At 41.4% G+C, this 19470-nt stretch overlaps 1 protein-coding gene across 1 annotated transcript in view; it reads right to left on the bottom strand.

The window, feature by feature from the left end:
* The window catches only part of LOC111971739 (tetraspanin-7), a 17882-nt gene extending 1241 nt beyond the window's left edge, over window positions 1-16641 (bottom strand). Inside the window, exon 1 of the mRNA XM_023998576.1 lies at window positions 16576-16641. Coding sequence (XP_023854344.1) covers window positions 16576-16641 — 66 coding nt within the window. The remainder of the gene's footprint in view (window positions 1-16575) is intronic.
* Between the last annotated feature and the right edge of the window lie 2829 nt (window positions 16642-19470).

The following is a 19470-nucleotide window of genomic DNA, read 5'->3' as shown; positions in this document are numbered from 1 at the left end:
GAGAGGTGTTGGTCTTTGTGATGGGACAAGGCTAGTGATGGGACAGGGCTAGTGATTGGGACATGGCTAGTGATGGGATACAGGTAGAAGGCTAGTGATGGGGACGGCTACTGATGGGGACAGGCTAAGTAGTGATGGGACAGGCTACTGATGGGACAGGCTAGTAGTGATGGTGGGACAGGCTAGTGATGGACAGGCTAGTGATGGACAGGCTAGTGATGGGGACAGGCTAGTGATGGGTACAGGCTAGATGATGGGGACAGGCAAGTGATGGTACAGGCAGTGATGGACAGGCTAGTGATGGGGACAGGCTAGTGATGGGGACAGGCTAGTGATGGGGAAGGCTAGTGATGGGGACAGGTGATGAGGGACAGGGCTAGAAGTGATGGTGACAGGCTAGTGATGGGACAGGCTAGTGATGGGAGCAGGTAGTGATGGGGACAGGGGGCTAGTGATGGGACAGGTAGTGATCGGACAGGCTAGTGATGGGGCAGGCTAGTGAGGAAGGCTAGTGATGGGACAGGTAGTATGATTGGTGACAGGCTAGTGATGGGATAGGCTAGTGATGGGTGACAGGCTAGTGATGGGACACTAGTTATTGGACAGGCTAGGCTAGTGATGGGACAGTGCTAGTGATGGGGACAGGCTAGTTGTGGGACAGGCAGTTCGATCGGACAGCGGTAGTGAGATGGGACAGGCGTGATGGGGACGGCTAGTGATGGGTAAGGCTAGTGATTTTGGTGGACAGGCTATGATAGTGGAAGCTAGGCTAGCTTGTTGATTGGGACACTACGTAGAGTGATGGGACTAGGCTAGGATGATGATGGGACATGCTAAGTGATTGGGTTGAACAGGTTTGTTGATGTAAGCTGTGACCATGGTGGTGCAGGTCTAGTTGATGGGGAATTCTGTGAGGTAGCTATGTGATGGACAGGCTAGTGATATGACAGGTAGTGAGTGGACAGTGAGTGCTGGAGAAGCGCTAGTGATGGGGGAGGCGAGGGGCAGGTTAGTTTGATGGGACGGCTAGTGAGGACAGGCTAAGTGATTACTGGATTGACAGTGCTTAGTGTTAGGGAATAGCTTAGTGATGGGAGACAAGCTATGTGATGGGACTAGGTTATGAGAGTATGATTGGGGCAGTGCTAGTGATGGGGCAGGCTTAGATGGATGGGATAGGCTAGTGATGGGGCACAGGCTAGTGAGTGGGGCAGCTAGTGATGGGGACAGGCTAGGTTGGATGGGACAGGCTAGTGATGGGGCAAGGCTAGTGTGGGACAGGCTAGTAAGTGATGGGGACAGGCTAGTGATGGGGACAGGCTAGTGATGGGGACAGGCTAGGATGGGGAAGCTAGTGATGGGGGGACAGGCTCATGATGAGCTATGATGGAGGCTAGGGTGTATGGACAGGCTCAGTGATGGGACAGGCTAGTGGATGGGACAGCTAGTGATGGGAAGAGGACAGCTATGATGGACAGGCTAGTGAACGGACATGGCTAGTGATGGGCAGAGCTAGTGATGGTTTGACAGAGCTTGATGGTGGAACAGGTTAGTGATGGGACAGGTTGTGAGTGAGATCTGGTGGGACCAGGGCTAGTGATGGGGAACAGGCTAGTGATGTGAACAGGCTAAGTTGAGCGGACAGGTTAGTGAATCGGAGCAGGGCTGATGATGGGAACAGGCTAGATGATGGGACAGCTAGTGATGGGACAGGCTAGTGTATGGTGGGCGAGATGATAGCCAATTGGTGCAGGCTTAGTGATGGGCGACAGGCTAATGATGCGAACAGGCTAGTGATGGCGGACAGGCTAGTGATGGGGACACGGCCTAGTGATGGGACAGGCTATGATGGGACAGTGCTAGTGATGGGGACAAGCTGTGGTAGTGAAATACACATATGGAATCAGTAGTAACTCGAAACAGAAAGTTTACAAAAAGCGAATAATAAAGAAAAAAATCTAGTTAATATTGAAGGTTCTTCAAGAACAGAGTGCTCAGTGAGAGCAACACTTTGCCTATAGACGAGGATAGTCGAGCCACAGCTCTTTCGCATTTCTCAAAACCAGCTTCATTGAGGGTAGTCACTTATAATGCCATATTTGCAATAACAGGTGTGCCTTGTAAAAGACATTTGTTGAATCTTTCCTTCTTAAAGATTCTGAGCCAATCCAGTTGGATATCAGAGAGCTAGAGGGGTGGTGTCATACAGAGATCGCAACGTTTTGGTAAAAAGCCCAATCCATAATTATGCAAGAACAGACTCAGAATTAAGCGAGAAAGTAGATATTACAGTCCGATCATTAGCTTTAACCTTGACTTGAGCCTCACGAAAACCCGGATCCGGGAGCACGCCCCACCTCCAACAACCAACGTGATACGTAGCACATAGCTTCAAAATAGATAGTAGCATCTAAATATCATTAAATCACAAGTCCAAGGCCACCTAATGAAAATACAAATCTTGTGATAAAGCCACCATTCAGATTTTTAAAATGTTTTTACAGGGAAGACACAAATATGTAATCTATTAGCTAACCACGTTAGCAAATAGCACCACTATTCTAACTCCATCAGTGTCGTTTCCTACATGTGTCACTGATCACCAAGTCGTGCATGCAACTAAGATATGTGCATAGCCAATAACCTATAAAAAAACCATCAGATGACAGTCTGATAGTACATATTCGATGATTATAGGATAAGTTTATTGTTAGAAAAAAAGTGCAATATTTCAGTAGAAATCACAGTTTACAATTGGCTCTCGACCAGTCACAAATTGACCAGAGAATGACTAGAGATGACGTAGGCAACGTAGTTGATGAGACCAATTACTTCATGCGAAGAAACGGATCATTAAAGCAATAGAAGCAAAGGCATAGCAATGGGAGCAATGAACCCAGTTCTTGTGATTTCAGACCATATTTCAGTATTTTCTAAGCGTTTTACAGCGATATCACAGAATAAATCCGAAAGGTTCAGGCAAACGCGCATGTTGAAAGAACGTTACAGGAAGGAACAGCATCGATTCCCAGCCAAAAAGAGCGCGTATAACGGTCTTATCACCGCCAAAATATATATTAGAATTTTTTTCACTAGACCTGCTCAACATAGTCTTCCTTACACTCCTTAACATCATTTTACAAATATACATTGATTACAGTTTTTCGAAAGGTGCATAATTAGCCATACTCCAAGAAGCCGTGGGTTACACAAATATAAAAAATACTAGGAAATCCAAGCCTCAATAGTCCTGATCGTCATCTATCAGAGTGATCTAGTTAATTGAAGCTAATCATTACTTGGACTAAAAAATACAGGGTTACAGAATCGAAAGACAAAATTAGTTCTTTATCCAACCGCTGATGTTGATTTTTAAAATGATCCTTACTTTTCCAATTACGAGATTCTGGCCAAGAGTAGAAAGCTATACCAAAACAAAGATGGCGAATCTTATAGCGTTTAAATATTCGACAGAAACACGGTTTATTCATGATAAAGTGATTGACTGTACTTTGAGCTGTTTATCCATCATAGCTTGGCAATGATCCTTTCTGTTATAAACTTCTTAGTTTGGTCGTATGGATGCATTCCTCATGTCGCTTCGGAGAAATGTTCCAGCCACTCCAAGACGTGGAGCCGACTCCCTAAAACGGTGTCCAAACTGTTCAGAACGCACAACAAAGAAATTCCTCAAAACGCAACTAAAACGATATAAATATATAGCAAGACGGCTGCAAATTAAACTACATTATTGATGTTGTTAACAAACTGAGTAACGTGACTGAAAAACATACCGGAGAAATATGTGCTGGTGAGAAAACGACTTGGAACGAGACAGGTCGTGCCTTCACGCTGCAGCGCAAGTGGAAAAGGGCGTCTCTTACATTTTGGTCATTAGTAATGGCTGTGAACGTTCCCATCGATTCATTGAAAAACGTGATACGTACAGACACAGAGGAAGACGTAGTTGGACGATTCGAAGTGTCGGTTTCTTCATAGCATTTCACTGTGGACCCTTATAACAGACCCCTAGATCAGAGGTAAAATTCTGAAATCGGAACCCTGATCGTTGAAGAAGTGCTGTAGAAATTGTTCTGACCAACTCAGAGGAGCAAAATTGTCAACTGCCTATAGAAACTAGAACTGGGTTTTCTATCCAATGAATATAGCAATGAGATATGCAATTGTAGATCAAGAATTTGAGTACGAGCACAGAGTTTTAATTGGAAATGTAAAAACATTAAAAATAATGCTAACAGCTCCCCTTAGAGGACATAGACATGTCAGTCCATACTGGAAAATTCTGCAAGAACTTCTAGAAAAGTTTTTCTTCTCTGTTGCAGTCGCAAAAACCATCATGCGCTATGATGAAGACTGGCTCTCTATGGAGACCCCACGAGGAAATGGAAGACCCAAGTTACCTCTGCCTGCAGAGATAAGTTCATAGAGTTAACTAGCAGTCCTCAGATTTGCAGCACACAAACTAAAAAATGACCTTCACATAGATTCAAGTAACAGAGACATCAACAACATCCAATTGTTCAGAGGAGACGGTGTTATCAGGCCTCGGGTACGATTTTGCGGCCCGAAAAAGACCACTAGCTGAAGGCACCATATAATACAAGAAGACATTGCAGTGGCCAAGAGATACGTGGGCAGTTGGACAATTAGACCCGGTGAATGCAGTATGTCCTTCGTCCTCTGATGAGTCGTGTCTTTGTGAGACGCAGAGTAGGTGGTGAACGATGATTCTCTGCATGCTGTGTCCCACGCATGACGAATGAGGGAGGTCTGATGCGTGGAGGGTGCTTTTCTGGTGAACAGCCGCTGTATGATTATTAGAAATTCAAGACACCACTTAACCAGCATGTGGGTCCACAGCAATCCATGCAGCAATACTCTCATCCATCTATTTGCGCATAGTGGACTATGTCATTTGTTTTATAAAGGGACAAAATGACCCACACACCTGCCAGGAGGCCCTGTAGTGAAGACTGCATTGAGCGGTACACAAGAAGGAGTATGATGAGTGCTGCATTTGGGTGAACTGGCCTCCACCAATCACTCTGAGGTCTCAACATCCGAATTAGAATGTTTGGGATGCATGTGAACCGCAGAGTGTAAGGAAATAGGGCAGCCAGACCAAAGTGGCCAGCAATGTCTTGGAAGTCGTCAGACTGTTACAAAGCATTCCAGGTAGCTGGTTGAGGAGAATGCCAATAGTCGTGGGCATAAACAGGCGTCATTAAAGCAAAGTCTGTGCTACTTTGAGAATCTCAAAATAAAATATATTGAGATTAGTTTAACACTTTTTTGGTTGAACGACATGTTTCCATTTGGGGTATTTCATAGTTCTGATGTCTTCACTATTATCTTACAATGAGTAGAAAATAGTAAAATAAAGAAAGAATAGCTCGTTGAGGAACATGAAAAGAAAAATGCTTTTTTGCTTTGGTACATTATGGGTATTGTTGTGGATTTGATGAGGTGCGGAGAACTGATTTCAGAAATTTTAGACTAAGCCGTAACAGGTCACATAATGTGGAAAAGAGCCAATGGAGGGTCTGAATTACTTTCTGACAAGTGTACACTTAGTATGCTGAAACTCAGAAAAAAAGATAACGACCCTCTCACTGTCAATATTCGCGGTTAATGTTTTCACAGTCTATATGATGTAGATATCTATCGTATGTTGAAATATTTGTATTGAAACATAACAGAGATTCAACAACTGAGATATAAAACTGAACAAGTGTCTTCACAGAACATGAGACTAAGCATATAGTGGTAATATGTGCCCGGTGAACGAGAAAGGGGAGCGAGGGGGGGTCGTACGATAAATCCAAAGTAAATGTCAGTATTCTTGGTGCTGCATTAAGAATTGCGGGCATATACTCCTCATGGACTGCACCAGCTTGGCCATTTTTGCCTGCTGAGATGTTACCCCACTTCTTCAACCCAAGGCAATCTGCAGAGTGTGCACCAAACATTTCTAGGAGAATACCCTTACCCTCACCCTCCGGAGTCTACAGGTCTCCTCGATGATCAGTGCTGACAATTGCAACAACAATAAGAAATAATAAAATATAAGAATACTACGAACATAAAGAAAATGTCTCAGTATTATGGGATGGAAGAACACTGGGAGAGGAGACAGAGACAGAGACTGCTTGGCTGACAGGGCCAGAGTTAGACTGTCTCCATGGTAACAGACATTTATCTCTGAGGTGCTGCAGTATCCAAGCAGAGCTCAGCCTGAACATACAGAAACCCTCCCTCTCCTCCTCTTCTCTTTCTCACTCCAACCTTGTATGAACAGCAGGTGGCAAAGCCCATCCCCCCCATAAGTCTAGATGCACTCACTGCCGTCCAAACCTGGACTGTTCTTTACTAATTAAAAGACTGTAGTCTTTAGAGACTGAGGTCCCTGAACTAAATCAATAACATTTCCCTCTTATCTTGGAATATGTTTATTTCTAAAGCATTCATAAGTAATGACTCCAGTACAGTCCAGAGAGCTCAGTCTAGTAATGACTCCAGTACAGTCCAGAGAGCTCAGTCTAGTAATGACTCCAGTACAGTCCCAGAGCGCTCAGTCTAGCTAATGATCCAGTACAGTTCCAGAGAGCTCCGTTAGGTATGACTCCAGTACAGTCCAGAGAGCTCAGTCTAGTAATGACTCCCCAGTACAGTCCGAGAGCTCAGTTAGTATGACTCCAGTACAGTCAGAGAGCTCAGATCATAAGTAAGTGTTAACTCCGTACAGTCCAGAGAGCTAAGTCTAGTAAATGCTCCAGTACAGTCAGAGAGTCAGTCTAGTAATGACTCCAAGTACAGTCCAGAGAGCTCAGTCTAGTAAGTACTCCAGTACAGTCCAGAGGCTCAGTCTAGTAATGACTCCAGTACAGTCCAGAGAGCTCAGTCTAGTAATGACTCCAGTACTAGTCCGGAGGGTTCTGTATGGTAATGAGTGGAAACTAACACGAACACTGCATTAATGATTCAATCTCAGATCTCCTCTGTACTGTAGCTGGTATTACATACTGTACAGTATTTTGCCATTCCATCACTGTTAGAGGCATTGCTGTTCTCTGTGTGGTAGGGAACTTAACAGATAATCAATTAGGCTCCATCTCCTGGCCTGTGTGTGGGCTGGTACTAATGGCCATGCAGAAGAGCCTGAACTGTCTGGCATCATTATAAGAACACTGCTAGATAATGGTTTATTCCTCAAACCATTTATTGCTGATATTCACCTAATATCTTATTTCTATAACAGAAAAAAATGTAGTTAGCAGATTATCATACATTACCATATTACCAAGGGATTTTGAAGAAACTTTTTTCTGGAAAAGCTTTTAGAAATTTCTGATGAATTATAATATCTTCATCATGAGTTATACAGCTAGCATGCACGCACGCACACACACGCACGCACGCACACACACACACACACACACACACACACACACACACACACACACACACACACACACACACACACACACACACACACACACACACACACACAACACACCCACACACCCACACACCACCACACACACTACAGTTATGCCTACACAAAGAGATTTCCTTACCCACACACATAGTCACGTGTTCATGGCAGCGTTTCTGTGGTGAGGTGACAACAGGACGTTATATGTGCCCTTCTCCAAGGACCCTGAGAGGTGAGTTCTGCAGTGTGGTGTTTGCAGACATACTTTTAAATTGTGTTTTTTATTGCAATGTCTATCAATCTATATTTCCATCTATCTATCTACAGTGCCTTCAGAAAGTATTCATACTCCTTGATTTATTCCACATTCAAAATTAATTAAATGTACTTTTTTCTCACCCATCTACACACAATACTCCAGTGTTTCCCAACTCCAGTCCTCCAGTACCCCCAACAGCACACATTTTTGTTGTAGCCCCAGACAAGCACACCTGATTCAACTTGTCAACATATCATCAAGCCCTCAATGAGTTGAATAAGGTTTTTTAGTCCAGGGCTACAACAATAATGTGTGCTGTTGGGGGTACTGGAGGACCAGAGTTGGGAAACACTGCAATATCCCATAATGACAAAGTGAAAACATGTTTTTAGAAGTGTTTGAAAAAATGTGGAAAATGAAATACAGAAATATCTTGTTCACATAAGTATTCACACCCCTGAGTCAATACATGCAGTGGTGGAAAAAACACCCAATAGTCATACTTGAGTAAAGGTAAAGATACAGTAATAGAAAATGACTCAAGTAAAAGTGAATGTCACCCAGTAAAATTCTACTTGAGTAAACGTCTAAAAGTATTTGGTTTTAAATATACTTAAGTATCAAAAATAGTAATTGCTCAAATATACTTAAGTATCAAAAGTAAAAGTATAAATCATTTCAAATTCCTTATATTAAGCAAACCACACAGCATAATTTTATTTTTATTTTGTAATTTACGGATAGCCAGGGGCATGCTCCAACAGTTATAGACATAATTTAGAAACTAAGCATGCGTTTAGTGTGTCCGCCAGATCAGAGGCAGTAGGGATGACCAAGGATGTTCTCTTGATAAGACAATTTTCCTGTCCTGCTAAGCATTCAGAATGTAACGAGTACTTTTGGGTGTAAGGGAAAATGTATGGAGTAATAAGTACTGCATTACAGCATTAAGTACAGCATTAAAATTAAAACTGGTAGAAAATATAAATAGTAAAGTACAGATAACCCAAATGACTTAAGTAGTACTTTCAAGTATTTATGCTTAAGTACTTTACACCACTGAATACATATTAGAATCACCTTTGGCAGAAATTACAGCTGTGAGGCTTTCTGGGTCATTAAGAGTTTTCCAAACCTCCATTGTATAATATTTGCCAATTATATTTTTCAAAATTCTTCAAGCTCTGTCAAATTGGTTGTTGATCATTGCTTGACCACCATTTTCAAGTCTTTTGCCATAGATTTTCAAGCATATTGAAGTCAAAACTGTAACTCGGCCACTCAGGAACATTCACTGTCTGCTTGGTAAGCAACTACAGTGTAGATTTGGCCTTGTGTTTTCGGTTATTGTCCTGCTGAAAGGTGAATTTACAATTGAAGTCGGAAGTTAACATACACCTTAGCCAAATACATTTAAACTCAGTTTTACACAACACCTGACATTTAATCCAAGTAAAAAAAAAACTGTTATAGGTCAGTTGGGATCACCATTTTATTTTAAGAACGTGAAATGTCAGAATAATAGTAGAGAGAATGATTTATTTCAGCTTTTATTTCTTTCATCACATTCCCAATGGGTCAGAAGATCACATACACTCAATTAGTATTTGGTAGCATTGCCTTTCAATTGTTTAACTTGGGTAAACGTTTTGGGTAGCCTTCCACAAGTTTCCCACAATAAGTTGGTTGAATTTTGGCCCATTCCTCATGACAGAGCTGGTGTAACTGAGTCAGGTTTGTTGGCCTCCTTGCTGGCACACACTTTTTCAGTTCTGCCCACAAATGCTCTATGGGATTGAGGTCAGGGTTTTGTGATGACCACTCCAGTACATTGACTTTGTTGTCCTTAAGCCATTTTGACACAACTTTGGAAGTATGCTTGGGTTCATTATCCATTTGGAAGACCCATTTGCGACCAAGCTTTAACTTCCTGACTGATGTCTTGAGATGTTGCTTCAATATATCCACGTAATTTTCCTCCCTCATGATGCCATTCCATTTTGTGAAGTGCACCAGTCCCTCCTGCAGCAAAGCACCCCCACAACATGATGCTGCCACCCCCGTGCTTCACGGTTGGGATGGTGTTCTTCGGCTTGCAAGCCTCCCCCTTTTTCCTCCAAACATAACGATGGTCATTATGGCCAAACAGTTCTATTTTTGTTTCATCAGAACAGAAGGACATTTCTCCAAAAAGTACGATCTTTGTCCCCATGTGCAGTTGCAAACCGTAGTCTGGCTTTTTTATGGCAGTTTTGGAGCAGTGGCTTCTTCCTTGTGGAGTGGACATTCAGGTTATGTCGATATATGACTCGTTTTACTGTGGATATAGATACTTTTGTGACTGTTTCCTCCAGCATCTTCACAGGGTCCTTTGCTGTTGTTCTGGGATTGATTTGCACTTTTCGCACCAAAGTACGTTAATCTCTAAGAAACAGAATGCGTCTCCTTCCTGAGCGGTATGACGGCTGTGTGGTTCCATGGTGGTTATACTTGCGTACTATTGTTTGTACAGATGAACGTGGTACCTTCAGGCGCTTGGGAATTGCTGCCAAGGATGAACCAGACTTGTGGAGGTCTACCATTTTTCTTTCTGAGGTCTTGGCTGATTGCTTTTGATTTTCCCATGATGTCAAGCAAAGAGGAACTGAGTTTGAAGTTAGGCCTTGAAATACATCCACAGATACACCTCCAATTGACTCAAATGATGTCAATTAGCCTATCAGAAGCTTCTAAAGCCATGACATAATTTTCTGGAATTTTCCAAGCTGTAAAGTCACAGTCAACTTAGTGTATGTAAACTTCTGACCCACTGGAATTGTGATTCAGTGAATTATAAGTGAAATAATCTGTCTGTAAACAGTTGTTGGAAAAATAACTTGTGTCATGCACAAAGTAGATGTCACAACCGACTTGCCAAAACTATAGTTTGTTAACAAGAAATGTGTGGAGTGGTTGAAAAACAAGTTTTAATGACTCCAACCTAAGTGTATGTAAACTTCCGACTTCAACTGTATCTCCCAGCATCTTGTGGAAAGCAGGCCGAACCAGGTTTTCTTCTAGGATTTTGCCTGTGCTTAGTTCCATTCCGTTTCTTTTTTATGCTGAAAAACTCCCCAGTCCATAACGATTACAAGCATTACCATAACATGATGCAGCCACTACTATGCTTGAAAACCTGTAGAATGGTACTCAGTAATCTGTTGTATTGGATTTTCTCCAAACATAACACTTTGTATTTGTCACGCCCTGTCCATAGAGAGGGTTTTAGTCTCTATTTTGGTTAGGCCAAGGTGTGATTAGAGTGGGCATTCTATGTGTTATATTTCTTTGTTTTTGGCCGAGTGTGGTTCCCAATCAGAGGCAGCTGTCTATCGTTGTCTCTGATTGGGAATCATACTTAGGCAGCCTTTTCCCACCTGTGTTTTGTGGGTAGTTGTTTTCTGTTTTGTGTCTGCACCTGACAGAACTGTTTCGTTTTGTTCTACTTTGTTATTTTGTTTCAGTGTTCCGATTGATTAAATATCATGAACGCTTACGACGCTGCACCTTGGTCKCCTTCTACTTCAAACAACAAACGTTACAGTTACAGTGAATTGCTTTGCCACATTTTTAGCAGTATTACTTTAGTGCCTTGTTGCAAACAGGTACATGTTTTAGAATAKTTTTATTCTGCACAGTCTTCCTTCTTTTCACTCTATCAATTAGGTTAGTATTGTGGAGTAACTAAAATGTTGTTGATCCAACCTCAGTTTTGTCCTATCACAGCCATTAAGCTCTAACTGTTTTAAAGACACACCTGGACTGAGCGGTTTCCTTCCTCTCCGGCAACTGAGTTAGGAAGGACGCCTGTATCTTTGTAGTGACTGGGTGTATTGATACGCCATCTAAAGTGTAATTAATATCTTAACCATGCTCAAATGGATATTCAATGCCTGCTTTTTTATTTTAACCCATATACCAATAGKTGCCCTTCTTTGCAAGGCATTGGAAAACCTCCCTGGTCTTTGTGGTTGCATCTGTGTTTGAAATTCACTGATCGACTGAGGGACCTTACAGATAATGAATTGTATGTGTGGTGTACAGAGATGAGGTAATCATTAAAAAATCACGTTAAACACTATTATTGCACACAGAGTGCAACTTGTTAAGCAAATTTTGACTTCTGAACTTATTTAGGCTTGCCATAACAAAGGGGTTGAATACTTCATCAAAAAGAAAAGAGGACCAAGGCACTCTTCATATAATTAATTGAAATGCCTTTATTAGTATGGCATGTTCAATAGAAACAAAGTTTTAAAAATCCGACGCGTTTCGGCTGCATGGCCTTCGTCAGGGAGTACAAAAAAATAATACAATGTCCTCTTTTGAAAAGCTTTTCCAATTAGCCCCAATTAATTTCTATTGAACATGCCATACTAATAAAGGCATTTTAATTAATTATATGAAGAGTGCCTTGGTCCTCTTTTCTTTTTGATGACCAATTTACCCCTTTTAACAAAGAGCACCTTCTGTCTACCATAATTTACTATTGTGTACCTTAGTAGCGCTTCCCTTCCTCCTCTTTCTACTGGTTGAATACTTATTGACTCAAGATATTTTCAGCTTTTCATTTTTTCTTAATTTGTAAAAATTTCTAAAAACATAATTCCACTTTGACATTATGGGGAAATATGTGTAGGCCAGAGACAAAATAATCCCAATTTAAACAATTTAAAATTCAGACTGTAACACAACAAAATGTGGAAAAAGTCAAAGGGTGTGAATACTTTCTGAAAGCACAGTCTAGCCTTGTCTTTATATTATAAACATCCTTCCATCTATTGTATCGATATTCAGGCCTGAAGCTAGATTAGATTGTGGGTTTGTCTGCCTGCAATATAACTGATGTCATCTGTTTAAATCAAAACCCAGGCTCAGGTAGGAAGAAGTGATGATGTTGCTATTGTGACGCATCGACCGATGTAGAAGGTTGCCCTTAGTCCCAGATCTAAGATCAGATTACACTAACAATCGGAACCATTACCTAGGACGATGAAGAAAACATTGGATTCTGTATCAGTGGCAACAAGGCAATATCTAACTAATAAAATCCAATGCAATCTGAGAGATTACACAGAAACCAGCAGCCATGACAACACTGACAAAACCAGTCCCCAATACAATAGGACCCAAAACGGATGACCCCTTTCCCACCAGTCCTTAAAAGAGAAATCATGAGTTCTATTTTTAACAGGAACATTAAAACATGTCAGTGTCTCACATACCCCACCGGCATTGGCACCACTTCAAATGACACCGTGTGAACTGGAGTCTGAACCACTCGCCGGAAGACATTAGCTGTCATGACAAGCTGACGACAGTGAAACCCAGGAACTAAACTATCTGAAGAATTTCAAACCACCACCAACAACCACCCCTCTGACAGCCCATCCCTAGTTCCCCTGACCCCCCCGGAAATGAGACGAGCTGTTGCCCTGCCCCGGTGCTGAGACCACCGATCCAGTCGGCTGCTCCTTCCTGCTGGGGAGATGTGATCATATGCAGACTAGGGTGTGGAARCGTTAAGGCTGCTCTGACTGACCGGACTAAATATAAATGTTAGTATCTATGACAGGCACTAAATGCTTGCTGAGAGAGACATGTACAGCCTCTGATTTTCTTGTCTCACATGTAAATGCTGATCCGAGGCCAGATTTGAGTTATACTGTATGTCCTTGGGGGTTCAGGTTCAGACTGGGGACAGGGTCAACTGATCCCAGACCTGAAGGTCTAGGAGGAGCACTGGGAGAAAAGGGTCCATATCAGGGGATATCTTTACATGAAACATTTTGATATTCTAGAGAATACAAACCATTTCCAATGCATATTTAGAGTTTTGTGGATATGCACCATCTCTTTTAGACATATATGATATTGGGATTACTCCAAATATCACACATGGACATTTCCTATGGCCGCATATGGACTCGAATTCAATATCCTGAGATATGTGACATCCTATTTTTGCTCTTCATGTTGACAAATACTGACTGTATACATCGCATATCTGTGCTTTCAAGTTATGAAGCTCTATTGATTCCAGATATGCTTCTCTTGGCTGAGGTCCATATCCGGATCTTGATATGCTTTTTTATCTGCTGAAAATAAGGACAATTTCTGATGCATTTCTGAGTTTTCAGCACATGCTCAATAATTTGACAAATATAAAATCCATATTTTTCTTTCATGCATTCCCTCCGGATATCATACATGGTATAGCCTTGACTCATTAGATATCCTGGGATAGGCCTATCTGGACATCTTATTTGTTCGATATGATGACAAATACTGACAGAAGGCCTACATAGTCTATTTTCTCAGCACATAATGCATACGCTCTTGACTGAGGTCCATACCTGGATCTTGATATGCTTTTTGATATGCTAAATGACAATCTCTGATGCTTATTTGAGTTTTGAGGACATGCTCAATAATTTGACAAATATTAAATCGATATCATCAGAGTGAGTAGCTAATTTGAGATATTTTATTTATCTTAGTAACTAGAATCAAGAATGTTAGCTAATTTGGCCAGCAGCCATTAGGGCTAGCTAGCTAGGCTTGATAGGGGGGTAAAAGCTAACTGGCAGCCTAGCTAGCTAACAAATAACGAAATTGCCTTCCCTTCGGGGGAAAATATTTGTACCCCATATCAAACCTCAAGGTGACAGCTAACGTTTTAAAACAACATTTAGGCATATTTTGTATGATTTATTATAGACTATCAAGCAAACACATTTAATTAGATAGCAAACGTTAGCTAGTTTCAGTTCGTTTTGTTACGAATGAAGCAGGTATAGTAGCTATCTTGTGGTATGGTTATGTGAAATGACAATATTTTCTTGCAATATTGACACAATTTTGAATTTATGCATTGACAGTTTGGAGTGGATCACAGCCCAACACCACAGTGCCGGTTTGCACTGCGCGGGACCGCTGTTGACGATTCCAATCAGCACCCATTTCGCATCCATGTCCATAACAAACAAGGCAGGGTATTGAGGGTGTACTGTACACGTTTTATTTTCTGTAAAATAAATACAATTAATTTTTAGCAAAGGTTGGTCTACGTTTGCTTCTTTACAGAAAACTTTTTGTGATTGGAGCTCTGGTTTTGATTGCTGCATTTTTTTTAAACATAAATAGCAGAGATGTGCTTTGGAAATAGCAACTTGGATTAAATATGACGATGTCTGCCTTTCCGTGCCCTGTAGCCTACTACTGAATATTGTGTAAATGTATGCTCAGATATGTCACCTTCATGTGAAGAAGCACAATGATTTTCGGCGCCTGAACAGGTAAAATAATTTGGGCGCTGGACATTGATCATGAGTCGGATTTAGCTCATTTTTGATCAGACACACGAGGATGAATTACATATAATGTACGGATATCTATTGAGAACGTTAGGTAATGTGGATTCGTTCATGCCTACGTATAAAGGCTTAGATATGTCAGCATGTTGACACCCTTTCCGGAGTTAAAATGTTCTACACATATGTGAACGGGTGCATGCGCATCAGGTGCATGTCTTGAATTTATCTCATGGCACTCCCGATATCTCCCTGGACTCAAATGGTTGAAGGGAGATGGCTGAGGTCAGGATTGGATGCATGTAGAAACTCCCATTATGGAGAAWACCCTAGCTCCGTATATGAAATTAAGGAGACGCGTATCTGGAGCATGTCTACTCCTAATATCGAATGAAATGTCAGATGTCCAGAAACAGATAAAGATATCCCCTGRTATTGACCCCTTTCGCCCAGTGGAGCATCCATCCATCCTTGTCTAACAAAGATATCGCAGGATAAGAGCTGCAAATACACCAGATGAGTTTGTTTACCTTAGGATAGCCTATAGAGGGATTGCTTATGTTTTCCTTAGTTCCCCATCTGACTTGAGGCCCATGCATCTGTAGGCTACTGTTTGTCATATGGCCTAATAACATACAGAGGAGTTGACTAAAGAAACACATGCTATGGTATGACAATGATAGAGAAGTCTCAGGAGACATTTAACAAAAGTACAGAGCTTGTATAAGAGTGAGTCAGTCAAGACAAACAACTTATCAGGATGCAGACAAATCATTTGAAATGCGCTGTTTACAAAACATCAGGTGCACATCCATGTCGGGTTGAAGGGAGATGGATGGTTATAGTGCGACCTATGGTCGAACGCTAAATCAATGACAAAACAATTGACTGCAACCTATGCATGCTGTAGACTCGACAATGACGAGAGCACTGTCATGCTGCTTCGCACCAAACGATGGACCGACAGAAACCGTTACATGAGTGGCTGCTGATTTGCCTGTGTCAACAGCCTCGACTGATAACCTCTACCTGTCTCTGTGACTACAGAGCTGCTGCGCTCTATATAGCCTACGCATGAGCATGGCATGTATTGCGGTCAACGACAACTTCGAAATACAGAGCAACATATCGASACTTCTTCACGCTGGAGTAGGTGACAATGTACGAAATAAGACAAACGTTACAACAGAGGATGTCGCATTTCTCCAAGCGTGGGGTTGTTGTAAACATGACCCTGATAAGAAGTCATTATCACAAAGGCACAGATTAATATAAAGGCACCGATTAATCTGTACCACAAAGGCAGAAATTGTCTACAATAAGACATATAAAAAAACATAAGTACACCCTCGAAATAACTGAATTCCTCGAATTAACTGAATTCATCAAACATATGGAAAATTAACGGTACTTACGGGTAGCCTACAGCTCTGCATCTACAACGACGGAAACGATCTCCCCAAGGCTTACATTGGGGCATGGATAAAACAAGGGTAACGTTAACTTACCCAAAACACGAAGGAGTAAACGATGAGGAGGGTTTTGAGAAAGGTTATCACTGGTTTGGTCTCCATTCTGCCCAATGCCCATACAACAGTAAACTGAAAGGACTGTTTCTGCAAGCGTTGCGCTACCACGACTCTCCGCTGGAGGACTTTCCGCTGCTGCACGGCAGACATTCACAGCGCAGCCGCCAATATATTTTTGCTCCATAAGTTAAATTTGATTGCCCCCCTAACCACTGATACAAGCTCAGAAATTCTTTCTCCKGAATATTAGGTAAGATTTGTTTTGATAATCTGTTCCTAGACCTGATCTGTGGTTAGGAACAAATACCCGAGAAAATAACACAGCTCGATTACCCCCTCTGGCGGACCTTTCAAGCAGGTGGGATTCCAAGGGCAGTAGTATAGAGTTTGAATGAAATGTTTTGTTTAACTAATCCAAGATAGACCACAGCCTGTTGTTTCCAATGAGCAAATTAATCATAGTGGGCAGAACAAAAAGGAGGTGGGCCGAACCAAGCACGAGATAGCAAGATCCTATTGGCGCGTTCTACTATATATTTGCATATTTCCGTTAAGTAACGCCTGCTCGGCGAATTGCACTGACCTGCTGAGGGTGTCAGCTTCTCATATTAGGTAAATATTGACATCTACTGGTCATTTTTAAAGGTAAAATGTGTCTACTGCACCGTGAATGACATTTAATTGCGCTGACAGCCATTTTGCACTGTTTCGCTATGTCTTTAGTCATGTAGTAGTGTCCCCCCCCTCCCCCATTTACATCGATGGAGCTGTAGTGGAGTGGGTCGAGAGCTTCAAGTTCCTTGGTGTCCACATCACCAACAAACTATCATGGTCCAAATACACCAAGACAGTTGTGAAGAGGGCTTGACAATGCCTATTCCCCCTCAGGAGACGGAAAAGATTTGGCATGGGTCCCCAGATCCTCACAAAGTTCTACARCTGCACCGTCAACAGCATCCTGGCCGGTTGCATCAGCTCCTGGTATGGCAACTGCTTGGCATTCGACCGTAAGGCGCTACAGAGGGTACATCACTAGGGCCAAGCTTATTTGCTATCCAGGACCTCTATAGGACCTCTACTAGGCGGTGTCTTTGACAAAAAGACTCCAGTCACCCAAGTCATACTGTTCTCTCTGCTACCGCATGGCAAGCGTTACCGGAGCGCCAAGTCTAGGTGTAAAAAGCTCCTTAACAGCTGCTACCCCCAAGCCATAAGACTGCTGAACAATTAATCAAATGGCCACATGGACTATTTGCTTTGACCCCCCCTTTGTTTTCATACTGCTGCTACTCACTGGTTATCTATGCATAGTCTCTTTACCCCTACCTACATGTACAAATTACCTCAATTACCTCGACTAACCTTTACCCCAGCACATTGACTCGGTACCGGTACCCCCTGTATATAGCCTTGTTATTGTTATTTTATTGTGTTCCTTTTTTTTTYAACTTTAGTTTATTTAGTAAATATTTTCTTTACTCAATTTTCTTAAAACGTCATTGTTGGTTAAGGGCTTGTAAGTAAGCATTTCACGGTAAGGGCTACAGCCATTGTATTCGGCGTATGTGAGATATATATATATATATATATATATATAATATAATTTTTTTGTTGTTGAATGCTCTGACCTTTGGCTTTCACCTGGAATTGTTTATTTATGTCTGAGAACACTTTTCAACCCATMTGATCTAGTACACAATAAAAGTATAATAAAACTTATATGAATATGATGATATCATACTTTATAAAATGTCCATATATAGTTATAATCCGTTTTAATAAAATCTACCCAAAATATTTCACCTTCTTTATAACTTTACCAAACATATACTGACATTAGTGATACTCAAAATCTGTTACATTTGTGAATGTCTAAATCAACATTTGGGCCATTAAAAATGGCGTGTGTCCCTCTTATAGACAATGTGAGAAGGGCTATGTAAAGKGATCAATTTTGTCGTTCTGAGCATATGCAATGCGTCTGCGTCCGATGTTAAACAAATGTTGGACTTCCACACAAAATTGCTTCTTTACTTATTTTCTTTATCGTAGAGCTATGAAAGTTGTGCATTTAGATCCGACTGCTCAAGACAAATTCAGCTATTTGCTTTGGCATGTCTGTGCAGTGAAAGCAGTCGAGCTGGATAAATGTTTTTCTAAGGACCGCCCCTTTGGCATAACGTTGCAGCAAAGTGATATAAATGGATGTAATGATGCAGCCGACAACCAGAGGGAGGCAAATACATGTTTATTCGAGAGGACATTTACCTAGGAAGGTAGGGTTTGGCTGTCTTCTGACTTCTAAAACGGTGGGAAATCAATAAAATAAGTCATGTAAACATATACAAACACATTTTAAAGTAATTCTAGTGCCCAATTTTGGGGACCATAAGCTTAAGATTTAAACAGGGTATCAATCAAATGGGAATCATTTGTAATGATTCAATTAAAGTAATGCCTTTCATGGGTATTGGTTTAATGTGTCAACAACATTTATTGATCTTGAATCGCATCGCAATGTCTGCATATGAAATACACCAGCTGAGAAACGCATTTTTTCATTTGATCCTCGTTAGCTTTTGTAGGTATAGGTGTCATGGCAACTAAATCAACAAACGCTAGCCTCAATGACCTAAATGGAGAGATTTTAAAGGTGACTAGTGAAGAGCTGGCAGGAGCAGATTGTCGCAAGTTTAATAATTTAAGAGCTTAAACTGTACATTTGGTCACATGTAGAAGTGCGCTAACTATATAGCGAACTGTTGACAGAAGGCTGATTTCATGTAGGCCTATTTGTCAGAAGTCATTGGATTTGCCTTATTTTCACAAATTCAGTACTTTCAGGAAAGGTGCACCCCATACTCCGGTAAATAA

Source organism: Salvelinus sp. IW2-2015, linkage group LG2 (genome assembly GCF_002910315.2).
Source record: "Salvelinus sp. IW2-2015 linkage group LG2, ASM291031v2, whole genome shotgun sequence".
Lineage (NCBI taxonomy): Eukaryota > Metazoa > Chordata > Actinopteri > Salmoniformes > Salmonidae > Salvelinus > Salvelinus sp. IW2-2015.
The sequence above is the reverse complement of the archived record's forward strand: the minus strand, read 5'-3'. Positions and strand labels throughout refer to the sequence as shown.